A 20,010-nucleotide genomic window follows, 5' to 3' on the forward strand; every position below is an offset into this window, starting at 1 on the left:
CGGTTTCATAATAATGAATAAATAAATAACAGGATGTTGAAGAGTAATTATCAACTCAATTATAAAGTAAATAAGGACGGTTTGAGATTAAACTTAATTTTCAATGATGATAATATTTATGAAAACATTTATAAAGAAGACATGCAAAATTCGAAGACTATATTATGTAATGTCAAACAGCCTTAATTAAAAAGAAGGGGTGCAGTTCGTCTAAAGCCTATATCTCAAAATAAATAAATAAAGGGGAGGCTTTCACTAACTTAAAATTTTGAGTTAATGCTATTGCCCATTAGATTCAGCGGAAATGTGGATCCAATCCATTAGCTGGAAAATTAAGATATTTTTTTTAAGTTAAAATTTTAAGTTAGAGGATCTGACCCATAAATAAATAAGAACAAAATTAATATATAATTATCTTTGAACTCTTAATTAATGAACCACCAGAACACATTTTAAAAGATAAGGATCCAGTGCTAAGTTGAGTTGAGCACTGAATAAATGATTTTAAAATAAGATAAATGAAAAAGAATTAAAATAATTTTAGTCATTGATTAAGTATTTAGCAAAAATTTATTTCAGCAACGAATTCTATTCCCATTTTAAAATGCCGATCATTTGAGATAAAAAAAACAGTGACTACTTATAATTTAATACAATTTTGCAGTTAAACATTGTTTTCTAATTTGTAAAATCGCATTTTAAGACGTGGTCATATCCGCATTGAAGAAACATTTCCTTTGTCGCTCGTGTTAAAGGTCTTTCCTCGACATTTTTACATATTCAATTAGAAATGGCCACCAACCGATATTTCAATAATTAACAAATTAAACAATAAAAAACCAAGAAAGAAAGCCCATGTTTTAGTGGGAAGAAATGAGAGTAGAGATTAGAGAAGAGGAATAGAAAGGAGAGAGGGGGAGAGAAAATAAGAAAATAAGAAAAAATGAAAATTAATATTAATTTCATTATTTAATTTGACAAATAATTCATCTACTTTTTCTTTATTGTTTTTTTCCTCTCCTCCTTCTCTCTTCGATCTTCTTCTTTCTTTTTTTCAAACCAATAATTACGAAAGTGTAAGGATCCATGGGTTGGTCCTTCTGTATATTAAATTGGAAGTTTTGAACGACCAGGAGCAAAATCGAAAACATCAGACCTGCACGCACGTCATTAGCCAAAAATGAAAAAAAAATTCAAACACGAGTTTATTTACTCTAAAATATCATTTTGACTATATATTTATTGACTTGGAGAAAACATTATCTTCGTGAGGATCACGAAGGCATTTTCTGGTGAATACACATATGTGGCGACGTAGTTGAACATTATATAAGACAAGAAGTACAAGTCAATCAGCATTGCAGTACTTGTCAAATATTAATTGCTCAGCCTAACTACTGGCTATCATTATATTCTCAAAACAGACATGGCTTCTTTTTTTCGATCATTCGGATTTAACTTCATATTAGTTGTTTTGATTTTGGCAATCGCCGGGAAGTCAAACGCTTTGGGTTATACACATCCTATTTTCCGGCCAGGTCCATGGAGGCTTGCTCACGCCACCTTTTATGGCGATGAGTCTGCTTCCGAAACCATGGGTACGTATATTTATACATATACTCAATTCAATATTTTTCAATTTAAAAAAAAAAATTTCTGACGTTACTAGCTACATTATTTTTTTTGAAGTGACAAAAAAAAATCACTTTACCAGAATGATGTTACTGGATGCTAAATGTTCTTTTTCTTTGGACCATCTTATTACAGGAGGAGCTTGTGGGTATGGAAACTTGTTTTCTAATGGTTACGGAACAGACACAGCGGCTTTGAGCTCCACATTGTTCAACAATGGATACGCTTGTGGGACTTGTTACCAGATAAAGTGCTATAATTCGCCTCATTGCTATAAATATGTACCATTCACCACAGTTACAGCCACAAACCTCTGCCCGCCAAATTGGTCCCAGGACTCCAATAATGGAGGCTGGTGCAATCCCCCTCGCGCCCATTTTGATATGTCCAAGCCCGCGTTCATGAAGATCGGCGCTTGGAAGGCCGGTATTGTCCCAGTCCTGTTTCGCAGGTATTAATTTATATTCTTTCGAAGTTGTTAAGAGATATTACGACATGGAGTTTGAATTCATGACAATCTTAGAGCTCTACTGAGGATGACTTGGAAATATGTGCCAATTAGAGAGGAGAGACATCTGCCCACTAATACCTGCCCATCTTTTATAATTTGTGGGAAGGGGATTAAATTTTGAGGACAGGGAACTTGAACCGGTGTGTCGAAGGCCACAGCCCAACGCTAAACAACAATTGAGCCTAAGTGGCGCGGGAATTAATAATATTAAGGACAAGGGGAAAATGATAGCACAAGCATGTTGTTACTTTTAACTAAGACTAGCCAATTTTTGTTTGTCTAATTATTTATATGTATGTATATATTCTTGTAGGGTGCCATGCATAAAGCCCGGTGGGATTCGATTTGCTTTCCAGGGAAATGGATACTGGTTGTTGGTGTATGTGATGAATGTTGCAGGCGGCGGAGATATAGCCAGCATGTGGGTTAAGGGAACCAGAACAGGATGGATTAGCATGAGCCATAACTGGGGAGCTTCATATCAAGCATTTGCAACTCTGGGAGGCCAAGCTCTTTCTTTCAAGATCCAGTCATATTCAACCAAGGAGACTATTATAGCTTACAATGTTGCTCCTGCTAACTGGAACGTAGGATTGACTTACAAGTCAAATGTGAACTTCCATTAATAAACAAGTTCATCATGCATGACCCTTTTTTTTTGGGCCTTTTACTCTTTCCTTGTATGCATAAATGCAAATTGTAATTTGTAAACAAGATATCTGCAATGAAGGTTACCAGTTTTGGATAACTTCAAACAAGCATTGTTGCTCATATTCAACCATCTTAGTCAATTTATCCCTTTTCTTTTCTTTTCTTTTTTTTCTTTTTTTTTTCCAATGCTGCGTCACCAGTTTGCAATAAACGGGAAGCATTTATGTATGTTCGACCAGCTAATAAAATCATAAAACGCATGCATCCTCAGTGTTTTGTGTTCAATTCTAGTGAAAAACAAATTAAAGTAGAAACAAAACTGATATTTGGTTTCTGTGTTGGATTCAATCATTTTTTTTTTCTTAATTTGAAGTTAATTTTACTTATCATTTTTATTAACTAAACATTTTTAGAAAAAAATAAAAATATGATATGACAAATTAAATAGTTTTTCTTTTCATTTGTGCATGACACATGTCGATTTGATCTTGGCTTGCCAGGTTAATTTTAGCCGACCACCCGTTTGCAAAAATGAGCTTACAACGATTAGTCACCAACCAACTGATATATTCCAATAATGAACAAACTACACAATAGAAAAACAAGGGAACCGAATAAAAAAAGAATGAGGCTCCAAAATTTGTTGCAGAATAATCCACTTCAGCACCAAGATAATTAATTTAATTTATAAAATTGAGAAACCTGCACGCACGTCAATAGCCAAAAACAGAGTCATACGTTTTCATTCATCTTAAAACATCATGTACTTGAGAAAACTTTATCTTCGTGAGGATCACGAAGGCATTTTGTTGTGCAGATAATGTATCACATAGTTGGTCATTATATAAAGGCAACAAGTACTAGTCAATCAGCATTGCACCTTCTCACATATTAATTGCTTAGCCTAGCTAGCTGCCAATATACTCAAAAACAACATGGCTTCTTTCCTTCGATCATTTGGATTCAGCTGCCTATTGGTTGTTTTGATTTTGGCAATCGCTGAAAAGTCAAATGCTTCGGGTTATACACGTCCTATTTTCCGGTCAGGTGCATGGCAGCTTGCTCACGCCACCTTTTACGGTGATGAGTCTGCCTCTGAGACCATGGGTATGCTATTTACATTTTTTGCTAAATTATATATAGTTTTAATAATTATTTTCAGATAAAATATGACTGAAAGTTAGATTTTCTACCCACTCATATGAGCGTAATCGTTTATCTTCTTGTTATCTAAAATATTACACGAATGTACGTACAAAAGAATGTCATTCATTTGGTTAGATTAATAAAAAAATAAATACTTTTTTCAAAATAGAAATGTGATTACAGTATAAAGATTATCACACAGTCGGCAGAAGGAAAACTATGTAGAGGCCTGATCCCTGAAACCGAAAAATTCAAATAAAGAAAAGGGACTTCATTGAAATTTTACTCTTTTTATATTGTAGTTATCAGGTTTATTGTATACACGTTGTAGCCTTACATATTAAATAATACGTTTAACCACTTTTTTTGCGGTTTCTAACATTATGTGCACCTCTAACCAAAATCATAGTTGCATTCGCCGCTGCTTAGAAATGTTTCACCATAAATGTTTTACTGTATGTTAAAATGTTGTTAACTCTGGATTCACAGGTGGAGCTTGCGGGTATGGAAACTTGCGGATTAATGGATACGGGACAGACACAGCGGCATTGAGCTCTACGTTGTTCAACGATGGATACGCTTGTGGGACTTGTTATCAGATAAAGTGCCATGATTCGCCTCATTGCTATACATATGTATCGTTCACAACAGTTACAGCCACAAACCTTTGCCCGCCAAATTGGTCCCAGGACTCCAATAATGGTGGCTGGTGCAATCCTCCTCGCGCCCATTTTGACATGTCCAAGCCCGCGTTCATGAAGATTGCTGACTGGAAGGCCGGCATTATCCCCGTCATCTACCGAAGGTATTAATGTGGACATGAATGTGAAAGTCCTCATAACTGGTGTTATATTTAATTCAAATGACTAAAGTTTGGTTTTGTAGAGTGCCATGCGTGAAGGCTGGAGGGTTGCGATTCGCTTTCCAGGGAAATGGTTACTGGTTGCTGGTGTATGTGATGAATGTTGCGGGCGGAGGAGACATTGCCAACATGTGGGTTAAAGGAACAAGAACAGGATGGATTAGCATGAGCCATAACTGGGGAGCTTCATATCAAGCATTTGCAACTCTAGGAGGCCAAGCTCTTTCTTTCAAGCTCACTTCCTATTCCTCCAAGGAGACAATTTTTGCATACAATGTTGCTCCTCCTAACTGGAACGTAGGATTGACTTACAGTTCAGATGTTAACTTCCATTGATTATCAAGTTCACCATGAACCTTTTTCTTTTCCATTTCTTTTACTTTTTTTTTCACAGTTCAGATGTTTACTTCCTTGAGGGCACTGTTAATCGCTTTATTATTTTTGAAATTTATCCTTTAGTTGTAACCTGTGTGCTATCCTTATTTGCTTAAGGTGAATTTTCAGTTTTCACCTCATGTATCATTGAGAGAAAATTTTATACGCCAAGAGCTCAACTACTTCTTTTGTCAATTTAGTTGACTCAAGTGCCAGTCAATATGGAAAGCTCATATTGCAAGGTGTTAATAATAAAATCGCTATCTTTTTAGACCCTGCTTCGTTCCATTCCTTCCACAAATCAGTGGCGTCTTTTCTTCCATTTTCCTTTGGATTTGTGGGAAAAGAAAGTGGAAAGCATGAATAAAATTCTTTTACTATGTGCTTTCAGAGGGGTATAAGTATTTCAATAAGAAATTAATATGATTAGATTGTTTAATATTATTCCACAATTAAGATATTATCTTCAATTGTTTGGTATTATGGTGGCCAGATATATGGTGTGCTACACAGTAGAATCGTATCTATAGACATTGAGTGAAAAACTTTAGGTTCCATTTGAATTATGGTGACGTGCCACCATTACTGTTAAACGAAAATTTAGTTCTAAAATAAAAATGAGTAGTTTTTTTAACAATATAATTTTTAAAATTAATACTCTGATAAATAAAAAGAGTAATATAAATTTTTATCAAATAATTGTTGGATAAAATTAAACTTCAAAATCCCAATTGAAAATGTTTATATACCACGCTTTGTATGGTTGCTAGACAGAAATACCAAACATGAAGTAACTATAGAGTTAACTGAAATTAGTCAACGCTATGTCACTATGTGTATTCAGAAACCACTTTTTGCTTCTTAGCTTTTCTGCATTCCAACTGTAACATCAAGAATGTTTTTAACTTTTAAGAAGATGAATTGATGAAACCTCTGTTTTCAGCTTTAATTATCTAGTAATTCAATAGTTTGACCTCATAATTAAGGTTCTATAAAAGTACCACGCTTTGTTTAACTAGGTCACTGGTTGACCCCCCACGGCTAGCTAACATGAGACCCACAAGGTTGTTGAAGTGGGAGACATGTCATCAACGCAATTAAGAGCATTTGTCTATTGAACCCAAAAGACGAACTATGCCTTTCATTTCATTACTAGGCACGCCACCTCCTTTTAATTTTCTTTTTGACATGTTGTGTCATCATCACCCCCCGCTCCAAATCATTCCCCCCAGACTTCGCCCATATGACCGTATCTTTGTAACCCCCATATGCGTCCTCAAATTTTCCTTCCTTTTAAGACAGACAAACAACAATTGTACAACTACACAAGCTTCATTTTTTTTTAAGGCCATGAATCACATCTGATATGTCCTTTTTTTTATTATTTTGAGACACTAGTTGTTAGATAAGATTCTATTTATAAGATGCGTTTGAAAGCAATGTGTGGCAGTTGGACTGTCAAAACTTAAGTGTCAAAGTGTTTGATAATACGTTATTTTTTTTTAATTCTACTCCACAGTTATGACTTTTACTCAACAACAAATGGAACTTAATAGTTACAACACATTACTCTCAAACGCACCTATAAATTCATAATTAAACTATTCTGATGACATTTTTGTGACTTACGAGAAGAAACAACAAGGGGAATCTAATTTTTAGGCTTAAAGTGTAATGTTTGCTACTTGGAAAAAAAAAAGATTTGTTCATTAAAAGTATTAAGTCAATCAATCCTATAACATCAACACAACGAGAAATTGTACAATACTTGTATGGTAATCTTTTAAAATAAAAATATACATATTATAACATTATTTATTTATTATATAGATGATATAGTAATTCTTATGCATCGTAGAATTTCTCCTCTCAAGAACCTTCTCTCACTGTAAAATAAGTTGATATCATTGGTCGATTATATTACTTCCCATGTACATTAAACAACCGTGGAAACTGCAAATCCTCTAGAATAACAGGCGATAGCTTTTGGGTCAGAATTGTCTGTCACTGCCACCTAACTTGTATTCTATCCAAGACTGATATAATAGACAAAACTCAAAAGAGAAGAAACTGTTCCTTCTCCTCTTTTCACTTACTTTCTCTTCAATCTAAAGCTTCTCTGAACAACTATAAATTACCCCCAACAGTGCAAAACTTTCCTTTTTCCAACTCCATTCCTGTTACATCTAAAGAAGTCGATCCAGAACTAGTTTTCATGGCAATCGAGATCTTCTTCTTTAAATAAATTAGTACTATTCAAGTCCCTCAAATCAATGGGTTCCCTTTTATCTCTTATACTGACAATTCTTTCATTGGCTTCATTGTCAGAAACTCAGGGCGTAAAATCAACTCGTGTTCTTGATCTGCTCATCAGAGACTACACATTCAAGTCCTTAGACAATCACGCAATAAAGACAGGAAACTTACACAATGTGCATTTACCAGCAAATCTCTCCGGCATCAAAGTCGATATGGTGAGGTTCAGATGCGGCAGTCTGCGAAGATATGGTGCTAGAGTCAAGGAATTTCATCTGGGAATTGGTGTAATTGTGCAGCCATGTGTAGAAAGAGTCGTGGTAGTGAGGCAAAATCTTGGCTACAATTGGTCTTCTATATACTATGCTAATTATGATTTATCTGGTTACCAGCTTGTGTCACCTGTTTTAGGCATTTTAGCTTATAATTCTGTCACTGATGTCAATTTCAATAACCGGTTTGAGCTTCAAATTCTAGCCAATGGGAAGCCAATCACCATAGACTTCCGCAACACTACAAGAGTCACAAACATATCAGGAATCAAGCCATTTTGTGCTAATTTTCAAAGAGATGGCAAAGTGACGCTAACAAACCAAGTGTCGCCCTATGTTTGTGTAGCAAGAAAGCATGGTCATTTTGGTTTGGTCACTAAATATCCACCACCATCAGAAGGTCCAGAACAAGTTAGGAAGAAGATTAGCCGATGGAAACTGGCAGTCGGGACGACGGTTGGGGCGGCCGTGGGTGCATTTCTTTTAGGGCTGTTGTTGGTGGCAATGTTTGTTAAGGTTAAGAAGAAGGCAAGAATGGAGGAGTTGGAGAGGAGAGCTTATGAAGAGGAGGCTTTACAGGTTTCAATGGTTGGGCATATCAGGGCTCCTACAGCTTCAGTCACTAGAACGGTACCTACAATTGAGCAATACGAGTACATACCTTACCGTTCTTGAATTTTTCTTTTTTCCTTTTTTTTTACATTTTTTTTAATGTATGATTATTCTTTTGTAACATTAGTTGAGAAGAACATCAACATGTTTTGGATTTGAGAAGTAAAGATACAGAGACAACTCTGTTTCTTGATCTTTGATCATTCATTATTTCATTAATTCTCTCCACAGTTGGATTTTTTCCCCCTTCTTCTAAGTGTGTAGTGACTGAATGTTTTACAAAGAATTCCAAATTTTGGTATTGATTTATGACCTGCTGAGCAGGAAGGGAAAAACATTTGAGAAAATAATTTTGACATCAAGCGTTCTTGCTGAAAAAGGTTTGTAACTTGGATTCGGAAATAATCTTGCTTCAGGAAAGTGAGCGAGTGACTGAAGGAAAAGGGATGCTGCCTGGGTTATTAGGAAGACCATTAAGAAAAGAGCTTCTCTGAATTTTATTGATAATTAATAAATTAAGAAACAATATCAATTCATCAAAACTAAAAATTGAACTTCGTATCGTAGGAACATTCAGAAATGTATGACGATAATGTAGGGTACATTTCACTTTGTTGGACCAAAAAGTCTAAAGTCCAAAATAATTTATTTGATGTGTAATTATTGTAAAAGTTTAGACTTGGATGAAATTAATCAGAAAATATATAAAGAAAATAAGTGAAGAATCAAGAGAGCTATAGTCATTTCACCAATTGAGAAGACTCTGCGAGAGAGAAAAACAAAGATATTTTTCTTTGGGTTTTTAATATTTGATTAAACGATGGAAAATATATATTAGATCTATTATTGTAAGTTAAAATTGTTGAGAATCTTGATGTTGTTAGTCTTTAGTATTATCTAGAGAAAAATTTGTGTTGTAATTTCATTAATATAGTAGAAGTTTATATTAGACTATATTCCTATAATTTTTGGGTTTTCTACGTAAAAATCGATATCTTTTGTAATTGATTTTTGCTTGAATTGTGTTTGTTTATTTTTCTGTTTATTTATTTATAGCACACATTCTATTTTAATTACACTAAAAGAAAAAAAAACTTTATTTCTACTTAATTTGCTGTTGCTTGCGAGTTCCTTTCCTAACATATAAGAACTAACACAAATAATGCGCAACATTGATGATCTTCTCGTTCTTACAAAAGAAAAAGTCTCTTGAAGAATGAGGGTACTATTAACTTTTCGTACTACATTTTAGAATATCCATGTAACATTATTTTGTTGGAGAACGTTTAGGATATTTTCATTGATTGTGATCAAATTTCTGCTTTTCAGAAAGGAAGAAGCCCAATTCTTTTGCCACGGACCGGTCTGTCAGGTCCGATACAGCCGGCGTCGTCGAAATGGCTAAAAGGATATCCATCGCCTAATGTTTTTTTTGCGATCATACATCCACAAATAATTAATAAAATTATTTTATTATTAAATTTATAATTATTTTTTATCTTTAATATTTTAATTTTTATCATTTTATTACTAAATAATTAACTCCATTATTAAATTGTTGGTGTCACACGTATATTTTAGAAACTTCATATGATAATTACAATTTTATCAATTATTTATTTTAAATATGTAAAATGATCATTTCTTTATATATAATTAATTTTAAAATTTTTTATTCAAAGAGTTAAATTACATTTCTACAGTTTATGGATAAAATAAACTTTTATAGTAGTATCTATTAAAAATTCTGTTAACTTTAACGGTTTAATGGTGAAATGATAAAAATTTAAAAATTAAATTGAAAAAAATAATCGTCAAGAAATTTTAGTGATAAAATAATATATTAAAAAAATATTAAGTGGTATAATGGTAAAATTTCATAAATAAATTCCCATCATTTTACAATAAATACAGCAATTAAGACAAAAGTGCCTCTCTATATAATATAATTACGATGATTACGAATCAAATGATAATGATAAACAAATTGATCTTATATATATTGTCATGCAAATGACAAAGACGATCCACACAAGGTCATTCATTTTCGCTTCAAAGCCGCATACTTTTTGTTGATTTGTTGTGTGTTATTTCATTTTTTTGTTATTTATTCTCTGAACTCAAACAATGAAAATCTTCAGCCTACAAACATAAACCAATGCTTTATTAGTATTTTTTTCTTCCAATTCTATTTACTTGCTGGCCGTCGATGAGGGGGCTACCATAAACTTAATTAACCATGATAATTTTCAAATAATGAATTGGAATTATAATACATGCAACGTGTGCCTAGGTGCAAAAAGATTGCAGCAAATGGAAATTATTTGTGTTTAATGTTTAAATAATGGGTTTTTAGTGGTAGGGGAGTGAGTAAAGTTGAAATAAATTTGTTTAACTTCTTCAAGACTTCGATCTTGAATGGGCAGTCTATTAGATTTAATTAAATATGTTTTATCTGTAAATGGAATTACAATAATAAATTATGTTATAAATGTGAAAAATGAGTTTTATGAGATTTTAGAAGAAGGGTGTCAATAATTCAACTCATTTAAAACTACAGTCCACAAAATCCAAATCCGTTGTCCTAAATCCTAGTTCTATTATAGTCTATTAGACTTACGATTCGATCTCTAATTTTTAAACCGATCTATAATTGCCACTTCGGCCTTGGTCGGAGTGGTGGGCTGCTGCCCTCACAATGCGCTAACGTGCTTATTTATTTAATATTTCAAAAGTTTCCTCCCCCTCGTGCAATACGAGTGGAATATGAACATCCCTCTTCTGTAAGGGATTATTTGTCTGGGCATGTACTTCACATAATTCAATGTAATAATATAAGTCCCAATCATATATTTCTGATTATAAATATCAGTATAATATATCTGCTATAATAGCAGTTGTAACTATCTGTGTAATGCAGTAATATGATGATTAATCGATATTCAAAAAAAAAAAAACTGATCTATAATTATTTTTGGCCATCGAGTCATTAAAAAAGCCCACAACAAAAATGCCCCCTCTCCTGCATTAACCTCGAATTTGGGGCCCACCCACTATAATTTTCGCGCAAAATTTCCTTTTACCCGACGGTTTCTGTTACTGAGCTTTCCCGGGAAAAAATAAATAGATAAACTAATAAAGAGAGGAAAACGTTTAAATAAAAAAAGAATATTAACTCAATAATTTAACCAAAACTCAAACTAGAATCTATTCCCCTTTTCTTTATCTCTAGAGTAGGGTTCCTCTGATCTGAGTAATAATTGTAATCCGCTATGGACGATCCCACGGAAAGTCCACAGCTGAATCTCCCACCGACAATGTCGCTTCAACCACTGACCCCACCGTCGGATCACATCAGCCGCATGATCAACGCCAACCACCATCAGTCGCCGTCGCGAGCAATTTACTCCGACAGGTTCATTCCCAGCAGATCTAGCTCAAATTTCGACCTTTTCAACATCTCGCAGCCGTCGCCCAACTCTCCGGCTGTTACCGACTCCCACAAGGACGATAACTCCGGGACCTACACGGCGCTGCTCCGGGCTGCACTCTTCGGTCCCGAGACGCCCGAAAAAAAGGATGTCTTGGGGCCGCCATCGGGGAGGAATATTTTTAGATTTAAATCGGAGACTAGGCGGTCCTTGCACTCGCTTTCGCCTTTTGGGTTCGATGATGACGTGGCGTCTGGTGTCAGTCATAGCCCAGTCAAAGCTCCCAGGAAGGTCCCTAGGTCGCCTTATAAAGTGGGTACCTTTAAGATTCTATTAATGTGTAAATTTTATTATTATTAATTTTTTTGCTAAATATTTATATTTTTTGTGTACGTGCATGTGAGTTAGATTTTGGATGCACCAGCATTGCAAGATGATTTTTACTTGAACTTAGTGGACTGGTCGTCGCATAATGTGTTGGCTGTGGGGTTGGGGAATTGTGTGTATTTGTGGAATGCTTGTAGCAGCAAGGTGAGTGTTTTCCTTTTTCTATTTATGTGAATTTGTTTGTTTTATTGCATTATCTTTTGAATTTTTTCTTCCTATTAAAATATAATTTGAATGATGATGGATGTAGGTGACAAAGTTGTGTGATTTGGGGATTGATGATAGTGTCTGTTCAGTGGGTTGGGCGAATCGCAATACGCATCTTGCCGTTGGAACTAGCCATGGAAAAGTCCAGGTTAGTGATTATCAGTTTGTTAAATTTTACAATACATTTATGCTAAAAGGGAGACGAATGAAATAAGTTTTGGAGACAAAGTAGGTGGTCTCAACCTCTGTAATGTTTATAAATACTTTTAGGAATATGAAGCAATATCTTGTCCAAAATGATGTTGGTGTTACCTTCATGTCCTGATTATAATAAACATATACTGAACTCTTGCAGAAATTTTAGACTTGTCTTAAGAGATGGAAAAAATGGGGTGTCTCACTGGTGTTGACATTATCTTTTTTTTAATATTTCTTTTTAATTATAAATATCCGTAATGTTTTTAGGTCAACTGTTCCATCTTTAAATATTATTAGCTTTCTTGCATATTCAACCCAGTGGCATATTCAGCTTTCTGATTCTCGAGTCGCTTATTGCCCTGTAGATATGGGATGCATCTCGCTGTAAGAGGGTAAGAACCATGGAGGGCCATCGATTACGTGTTGGGGCCTTAGCCTGGAGTTCGTCTTTGCTGTCTTCGGGTAGCAGGGACAAGAGTATTCTTCAACGAGATATACGTGCTCAAGAAGACTTTGTCAGTAAACTCTCTGGACACAAATCAGAGGTTGGACTTTCACACAATTTTCTGCCTGATTGTTTTACTTTAGGCAATAATTTTGCTGGAACTTTCGACTTTCTCCTGGCAACTGTGTTTCTTTTTTTACATGCATTATCTTCAGTGTCATGGAACTTTCTTCCTTCTCTTCTGTAATCTCCTGTACCAGTGATCTTTACAACCCTTATAAGCTATTTTTGTTGGCTGGTTCATTCAATTTGAATCTGTATATATTTCCTGATTTTGTCATACTGAAAAGTAATTGCTTATGATGTAGGTTTGTGGGCTGAAGTGGTCTTATGATAACCGTGAGCTAGCATCTGGTGGAAATGATAATAGAGTATGTGATCAACTTCTTTTGTAATATCCAACCTGTTTGGTTGTTTATGACCGTACTAAATGTCATTTTACTGTGGGAGCTGATAGTATTTCTCATTAATGTGCAGCTTTTTGTTTGGAATCAACATTCAACTCAACCAGTGTTGAAATATTGTGAGCACACAGCAGCTGTAAAAGCAATTGCATGGTCTCCCCATCTTCATGGACTTCTTGCATCTGGAGGTGGTACTGCTGACCGATGTATTCGTTTTTGGAATACAACAACTAATACACATCTAAGCTGTATGGACACTGGAAGCCAGGTAATTTGATTGCTCTTTATTTTCTTTATCATAGTTTTTGTCATTTGCATTAGGTCCTATAGATCTCAGGCAATAGGAGAACCTTTTCTCACGTGTTTGTTAATGTTGTTCTTGTTATTTAATCTTGAAAAACATAGACAAGGGGAAGATAGCTGCGGTTTTGACACCTAATATTAAATAATATATTTGGTTTTCAATTTATAAAACTAAATAATGATTTTTCTGTTCTTTAGAGATGTTGATACTGTGGAGAAGCAAGTGAAAAAACTAATTACTCTTGGGAGATTATTCATAAGTACTGGCGTATCATGAAACCATAGCAATCGAAACTATAGTTTCTCATTTCATTTGTTTCTTGTGTGTTGTGCTAGGGTTTAAGAACATGATTACTTGATAATTCTAGTCACTACATTAATTGCATCATGAGACTGATAAATGGGGTTTTCACTTGTGTAACTTGAATTTGATTCCATGATTTTTGCATTCATATCTTTAGCAGTCAAATCTCTCAAATTTTCGTTCTCAAGAAAAAGCTTCGTCGATTATCAATAATGAGATAATGGAAGAAGGAACATCTTTACTTGAACTTGAATGTGGCAATGTTGACCTAATGTCATGGCTTTTTACTACGTTTGATAAGGAAACATCATTAGTCACTATCATTAAATTAAGTGGATCAGTCACTTCCACTCACTTTCACATGCATGTTCTTTTAGATGTGTTGACATCTTCTTTATGTGTGGCAGGTATGCAATCTTGTGTGGTCTAAGAATGTCAATGAACTTGTCAGCACCCATGGATACTCCCAAAACCAGATAATAGTTTGGAGATACCCAACCATGTCAAAGGTATTGTAGTTAAGATAGCATGTAACAATTATACGAGATCTTTTATTTCTTTCCTTAAATCTGTTTTTGCTTGTGCAGTTGGCAACTCTGACAGGCCACACATTCAGAGTTCTTTATCTTGCTATTTCGCCTGATGGACAGGTAGTTCATTCTTCATCGTTACTAATTATCCTAGTGCTTTTCTGTTAAGAGACAATACGGCCAGTTAATAAGTGGAATACTGCAATTAGCAGGGATAGTTCTCTAGAATATATTAAAGAATATGGCTCATGTTCAAAAAAACATTGGAGACATTTCTTAAGTTCAAATTTTTTTATTGAACTACATACATAGTTGATTAGGCATGTTGATTTAGAAGAAAAAGGTTAAACTAACCCCCCGGTTGTTGGAAACAAGCCGAGTCTTGTAACTCCTGGAACGGCAATTCCTTAATATATTAATAGTGAATAATGCTTTTGCATGTTCTTCATTTCATAATTTGATTATTTTTTGTTTCAGACTATAGTCACGGGAGCAGGAGATGAAACACTCAGATTTTGGAATGTGTTCCCTTCCCCTAAATCTCAGGTAAATAATTCATTAACAATAAGAATATCTAATCTCACTTGCTCTTTATCCCATCCATTGACAATTCAAAAGCCTGGAAGTCTTTTCTACTCACATTGATAACTTAAGTCTGACTGATATTTCCTTAGGAACTACTGTATTTCTTTATCAACGAATTCCCTTTTGCAAATTTTCAATTTCCAATTGCCTGCACCAGCCAGTCAGAGAATCGTTTTGTTAGGAAAACCTTTAGCAATATTCTCATTGTCAATCAAAGTTTGTTGTTGGCATGCCCCCCAGCACAAGGCAGAAATAAAACTTGGATATGGTTTTTGAACTTTATTGCAGAATACCGACAGTGAGATTGGAGCATCATCCTTGGGGAGGACTACAATTCGATGATCTTTTTCACTCTTAGCATTTTTCAAACTCACTTGGAGATCCTCCAATAGAAGCAATAGCATACCACTTGCTCAGAAAGTGCATCAGATAGTTCTGCTTGAACCTACCTCAAGTAGCAAAATGCTAGCAGGAACCCAGAAAGCTAAAGCTGTGAATAGAACAAATGTTTATCATTCAGATGCCCGCAAACTGAGTATTTGATATATATATATATATATATATATATATATTTTTTAACCGCTTTAATATATTATTTATTTATTGATGTATAGCGGGAGAAGTTGGTTGTCCGTTATTCTTTTAACTGCTGCTTGGCATTTGTATATTTAAGGGAAGAGTACTTCTTCTATTCATTTGGTGTAACGCGGCTTTGTAATGTTTGTAAATAAATTTATTACATTCTACGCCACACTAAATCCCACATTTCTTTCCTGTGCTTGGTATGTTCTTTCGTCATCTCTTCTCCCTCTATATGATAACCACTAACTGCGTACATGAAGAAAATTTAAAAAAGTCATTAAAAAATCAACACAATAAATTTTACAAATGAAGCAGAACGATTCTACTCCGTTCTTACAAGACCGATAAAACAGGTTTGAATTGTTGTATGTCCATTTCTTGATTCTAAGAGAAGCAGCTTCTACAGAGATAAATGAGTTGCACCAAAGGTTACACGCTTCCAGAGCATTCCCCTTGAGTTCAAGATCCTTGATGAGATGACCTTGCCCTTACAACAAACTTACAAACTAAAGACAATCACACTCAAGAAAAGGCAGCGTGAATCATGGGATAGAAGGGCCATGGGACGTGTGTTCAAACTCTAAAACCCCACCAATACTTTGTAATTTGGGGATTCTTGAGGAATTGACATTTGTTCTGTACATTATTACATAAATAAGTTTCGTGAGGAATTAATGTTTTCCTCATCGGGTTTGTTGCTGTAAGCTTTCTTGGCCCTGGGTCCCACGATTTTCAGTTTGAAGGGGAAGCTTCTCTGACCACGGGATCAAGCTCATTGGAGGAAAGCAACAGTTGCACGTTTCCTGGCAGGGTTCTGGTAATTCCCAGTTGCTTATTGAAGTTTCTTGCCTAATCTCGTGGCGGGTCCCGCCAGCTTTACTCGATCCGGCAACTGCCTCTTTGAGTGGACCCCAGCATTCGACTTTATTGAATTCAGGAATATTGGAATGAAAATAGACCCAAACCAAAGCCTCCTGTAATTCCGGGTGATTGTTTAACAAATTGCCATCTCCATGAACAAATGCCTTCAGAACCTGTTCATTCAAGTATTTTACAAATTACTAGTCCATCAAGAGATTGAATTATTAACAAAAGGGTAATATCTAAACTAAATTGAATAATTTACCACGGGGAGTTCCTTGGAGAAGATGAAGAATCTAAGTCTAGCACAAATGTCTAATAAGAAATGGCCTCCACTTATGTGACAGTGAACATGAAGAGACATCTTTCCCTTTACCTTCTTCCACTCTGCCACAACCTCATCCCTTTGCAACCTGTTGTACCATCCCTGCAGCTGCAACCAAATCCCAAACACCCTTTTTTCCTTTCAGTATTATAATCAAATACATCGTGGAGGATCTAGAATCCCCTGTTTTTATTTGTTGTTACTTCATTTGCTTTTGAAAGTAACGGATCCAAGTTCATTCATGTCTCCTTCCATCACCCTTTTATTAAACAATTACTAAAGCAGGTACATTTAATATAATAACGTTAATATAACTCCACAATATGACAATATCCCCTATTTCCTCTGCTTTCTTTTCAATATCAAAGATTAATTATATATCAAGATTCCATCTCAAAAGCTCTGAATACATACATACATACATATATATCTGAATTCAAGCGTTCAACAATTTGAAAAAAAGAAATGGAAACTGATTAGGCACCTGGATTTTGTCGATCAAAGGATTACCTGAGAATTATTTATGGTTTGAGAAATAGCTAAAGTAAGCTTAGAGGTTATATCACTATGGGTAAGTGTATAAGTCCTTGGCAGCTTCCCTGGATGCTTCTCTTCATCCACCCCCAAAAACAATACCTTCAGCTTTGATGCTTCAAAAATGGCTGGTCCGAATAATCTTGCCACCTGGTCCATGCAAACCCACAAATTGATCAACAAAAAATTTCTAATTTTTTTTCTTTTCAAAGAAGGGCGTAAAAGAAAAAAAAAGAAATATTACAGGAGAAAAAGATTGGTTCTTTTTCTTGGATCTTCTTCTAGAAACAAAGAGTGCGTTTTGCTGCTCATAGGAGGAAGCTTTGAGCTTTGAGGGAAGCCCAAGAGCAGCAACCAAACTAGCCATCTCTCTCTTCAAATATCAGAGAGACTGACTCACCCTCTCATTAAAATCAAAATTCCAACTTTGCTGGACTGATAGATAACTCAGCAACCAAATATAGAATTATTTAATATATTGCAACACAAGCAATCTTGGAATAAAGAAAGAGAGTCTTGGGGACAACACACAAAGGCTAAAACTTTGAAACTTGGTCACTCATTCGGAGGCTTTTGCTTTTACTTGATAGCTTGCTTTGCTTGTATGCTCAGATTTGGAAAATTTGGGTTGAATTTTCAAGTCATTTAAGCAAAGATGGGGGGCGGTACAGCGTGTAAGCTTTTCCGTTTAGGTTGCGGTTGCTTCAACTCCCATACTTGTTATGTTAATGTCAACATTGACACATGCAACGTGTTATAAAAGTTTAACAATTGGAGTTTTGGGTTCCCGTGCACCATGTGTCATCATCTCATGGACTCCTATTAATTTTTATTTTTTTTTATTTTTTATTTTGGTGAGGATAGGAATAGGATCATGCTATATCATACTTTGACCCATCTCATTGTAGTAGTTAACCCGATAATTATACTTTTATTTTTTTTTCGAATTTCCTATAACCCTGCTTAAAATTGTGAAAAAATAAATAAAAATATAAAATAGAATCTAATGGGTCTGAAATTTTTTTCGTCTCAAAATTTTTCGTTGTAATAGTTGTGAACAAAAAGTTGAGAACGTACGGGGAAAAAAAACAACAAAAATATTTATAAAGTGCATCTAGAATTTTGTAATTGCGCTGGGAGTCAGCATAACCCAACTTTTAAATATCAAAATCAACAATAAAAATTTAGGTTACTTTATTATTGAGTGACTTACATAAATTTCAGAAGTTAAGATTCACTCATAATTTAAATTTTTTAAGTAAAATTCATATGAGTGATTAGTAACTAATAAATAAAAATATAAAAATAGTTTTAATTTTATACTATTATTAAAAGAGGTGTCACAATTTTTAAAAATTTAAGAGAAAGGAAAATAATTTAGTATTTTTATCAGTATGTACGCGCAATGGGTGATGTGAGAAATTGAGAATAGAGAGAGTTCATTCCATTGGACGGCAGAGTCATAGTTTTATCAACAATTCCATAGGTTTGCATTTAACATGTGGTGTTTTGGTAATGTGGTCCTTTTGGACGCATTTGCAGCGGCACTGCTTTATATGAGTCAGTTGTCGGTGTTACATAATTAACGATCGAGTTCCCAAATGAAAAATTATAAAAATAGTCACAAACGTTTCAGTTTTTTTTTTTTTTTTTAAATTCAACTCCCTAAATTTTTTTCTATCATAACTAGTTAAATATTAATTTTTTGAACCAAATAGTTCTCATTACTTTCAACAAATTTATAAACAAAGGTCATTCTTGAAAATCCAAGAAAAATCTAACAATCTTAACATTCTCAACAAATCACCAAGCCTCATCACTTGCAACAAATCGTCAAATATTGTCAAACAAATATTACATAACTGAAGATATAATTATCAATTTGAAAGCATCTTAAGGTTAGTGTATTTTCTTGCATTATATGAACCTTTTATGTATTAAGTTTAGTGTTTAGGTTCAAAATTGATATGGTTTTATTGTAATTATTGTTATTTTTCATTCATAAAATAATGTAATTTATTAAAGTATTTAGTTTGAATGGAGAAATTAAAAAAAAATTGAAGACGATAGAAATTCGAAGTAAAAATAAAGCCCAAATTTAGTGAAACAGACTAATTTAGTGAGATAGACAATAAGATAGGTGCACGTCACACTAAATTAGCTTTGTATTTATGTGCAACATGTAATGGGATAGTTGCCTATCGCAGCGCAGAAAGTGTTCAAATACTAATTAGTTATTCATATTTATCGAACTTATATAAGGTTTTAAATCATTTTATTGAATAATAATAATAATAATAATTCAACCTTGGAACTCATTATTCATTTTACTGCAATCAACGCAGAATAATAATAGGTTTATTTATTTTCTAAAACATTGCCAAAAAGATTTTACCGGACATTTCCTTCTTTTTATACTAAACAATAAAAAAAATTCCAGTAAAAATCTTTTAAAATATTGATTTGGTCCTTCGTAAACATTTGTTTCAACTTATTATTATTAAGATGCAAGAATTTTGTTGGGTTATTGTTAAGAT

At 34.2% G+C, this 20,010-nt stretch overlaps 5 protein-coding genes across 5 annotated transcripts; 4 read left to right on the plus strand and 1 right to left on the minus strand.

Annotated features, from left to right (window-relative positions):
- Positions 1-934: 934 nt before the first annotated feature.
- On the plus strand, positions 935-2,939 carry LOC102624773 (expansin-A7). The gene is made up of 3 exons (XM_006477284.3): positions 935-1,598; positions 1,768-2,083; positions 2,457-2,939. The coding sequence occupies exons 1-3, from the start codon at positions 1,427-1,429 to the stop codon at positions 2,767-2,769; spliced, it is 801 nt and encodes a 266-aa protein (XP_006477347.2). The 5' UTR covers positions 935-1,426; the 3' UTR covers positions 2,770-2,939.
- Positions 2,940-3,729: 790 nt separating this feature from the next.
- Positions 3,730-5,253, plus strand: LOC102622665 (expansin-A7). The gene is made up of 3 exons (XM_006477525.3): positions 3,730-3,901; positions 4,430-4,745; positions 4,826-5,253. The coding sequence occupies exons 1-3, from the start codon at positions 3,730-3,732 to the stop codon at positions 5,136-5,138; spliced, it is 801 nt and encodes a 266-aa protein (XP_006477588.2). The 3' UTR covers positions 5,139-5,253.
- Positions 5,254-7,213: 1,960 nt separating this feature from the next.
- Positions 7,214-8,603, plus strand: LOC102625066 (hypothetical protein). The gene has a single exon (XM_006477285.4). It carries the CDS (start codon positions 7,451-7,453, stop codon positions 8,378-8,380), a length of 930 nt encoding a protein of 309 aa, XP_006477348.1. The 5' UTR covers positions 7,214-7,450; the 3' UTR covers positions 8,381-8,603.
- A 2,815-nt stretch (positions 8,604-11,418) lies between these two features.
- Positions 11,419-15,949, plus strand: LOC102625617 (protein FIZZY-RELATED 2-like). The gene is made up of 10 exons (XM_006477287.4): positions 11,419-12,060; positions 12,157-12,279; positions 12,386-12,490; positions 12,906-13,085; positions 13,354-13,416; positions 13,523-13,717; positions 14,464-14,565; positions 14,644-14,706; positions 15,064-15,132; positions 15,460-15,949. Exons 1-10 carry the CDS (start codon positions 11,590-11,592, stop codon positions 15,511-15,513), a joined length of 1,425 nt encoding a protein of 474 aa, XP_006477350.2. The 5' UTR covers positions 11,419-11,589; the 3' UTR covers positions 15,514-15,949.
- Positions 15,950-16,100: 151 nt separating this feature from the next.
- LOC102625350 (protein STAY-GREEN 1, chloroplastic) lies at positions 16,101-18,195 on the minus strand. The gene is made up of 4 exons (XM_006477286.3): positions 17,718-18,195; positions 17,450-17,623; positions 16,880-17,047; positions 16,101-16,787 (listed from the first exon to the last, which is right to left on the minus strand). Exons 1-4 carry the CDS (start codon positions 17,838-17,840, stop codon positions 16,437-16,439), a joined length of 816 nt encoding a protein of 271 aa, XP_006477349.2. The 5' UTR covers positions 17,841-18,195; the 3' UTR covers positions 16,101-16,436.
- Between the last annotated feature and the right edge of the window lie 1,815 nt (positions 18,196-20,010).

Source organism: Citrus sinensis, chromosome 3, assembly GCF_022201045.2.
Source record: "Citrus sinensis cultivar Valencia sweet orange chromosome 3, DVS_A1.0, whole genome shotgun sequence".
NCBI lineage: Eukaryota > Viridiplantae > Streptophyta > Magnoliopsida > Sapindales > Rutaceae > Citrus > Citrus sinensis.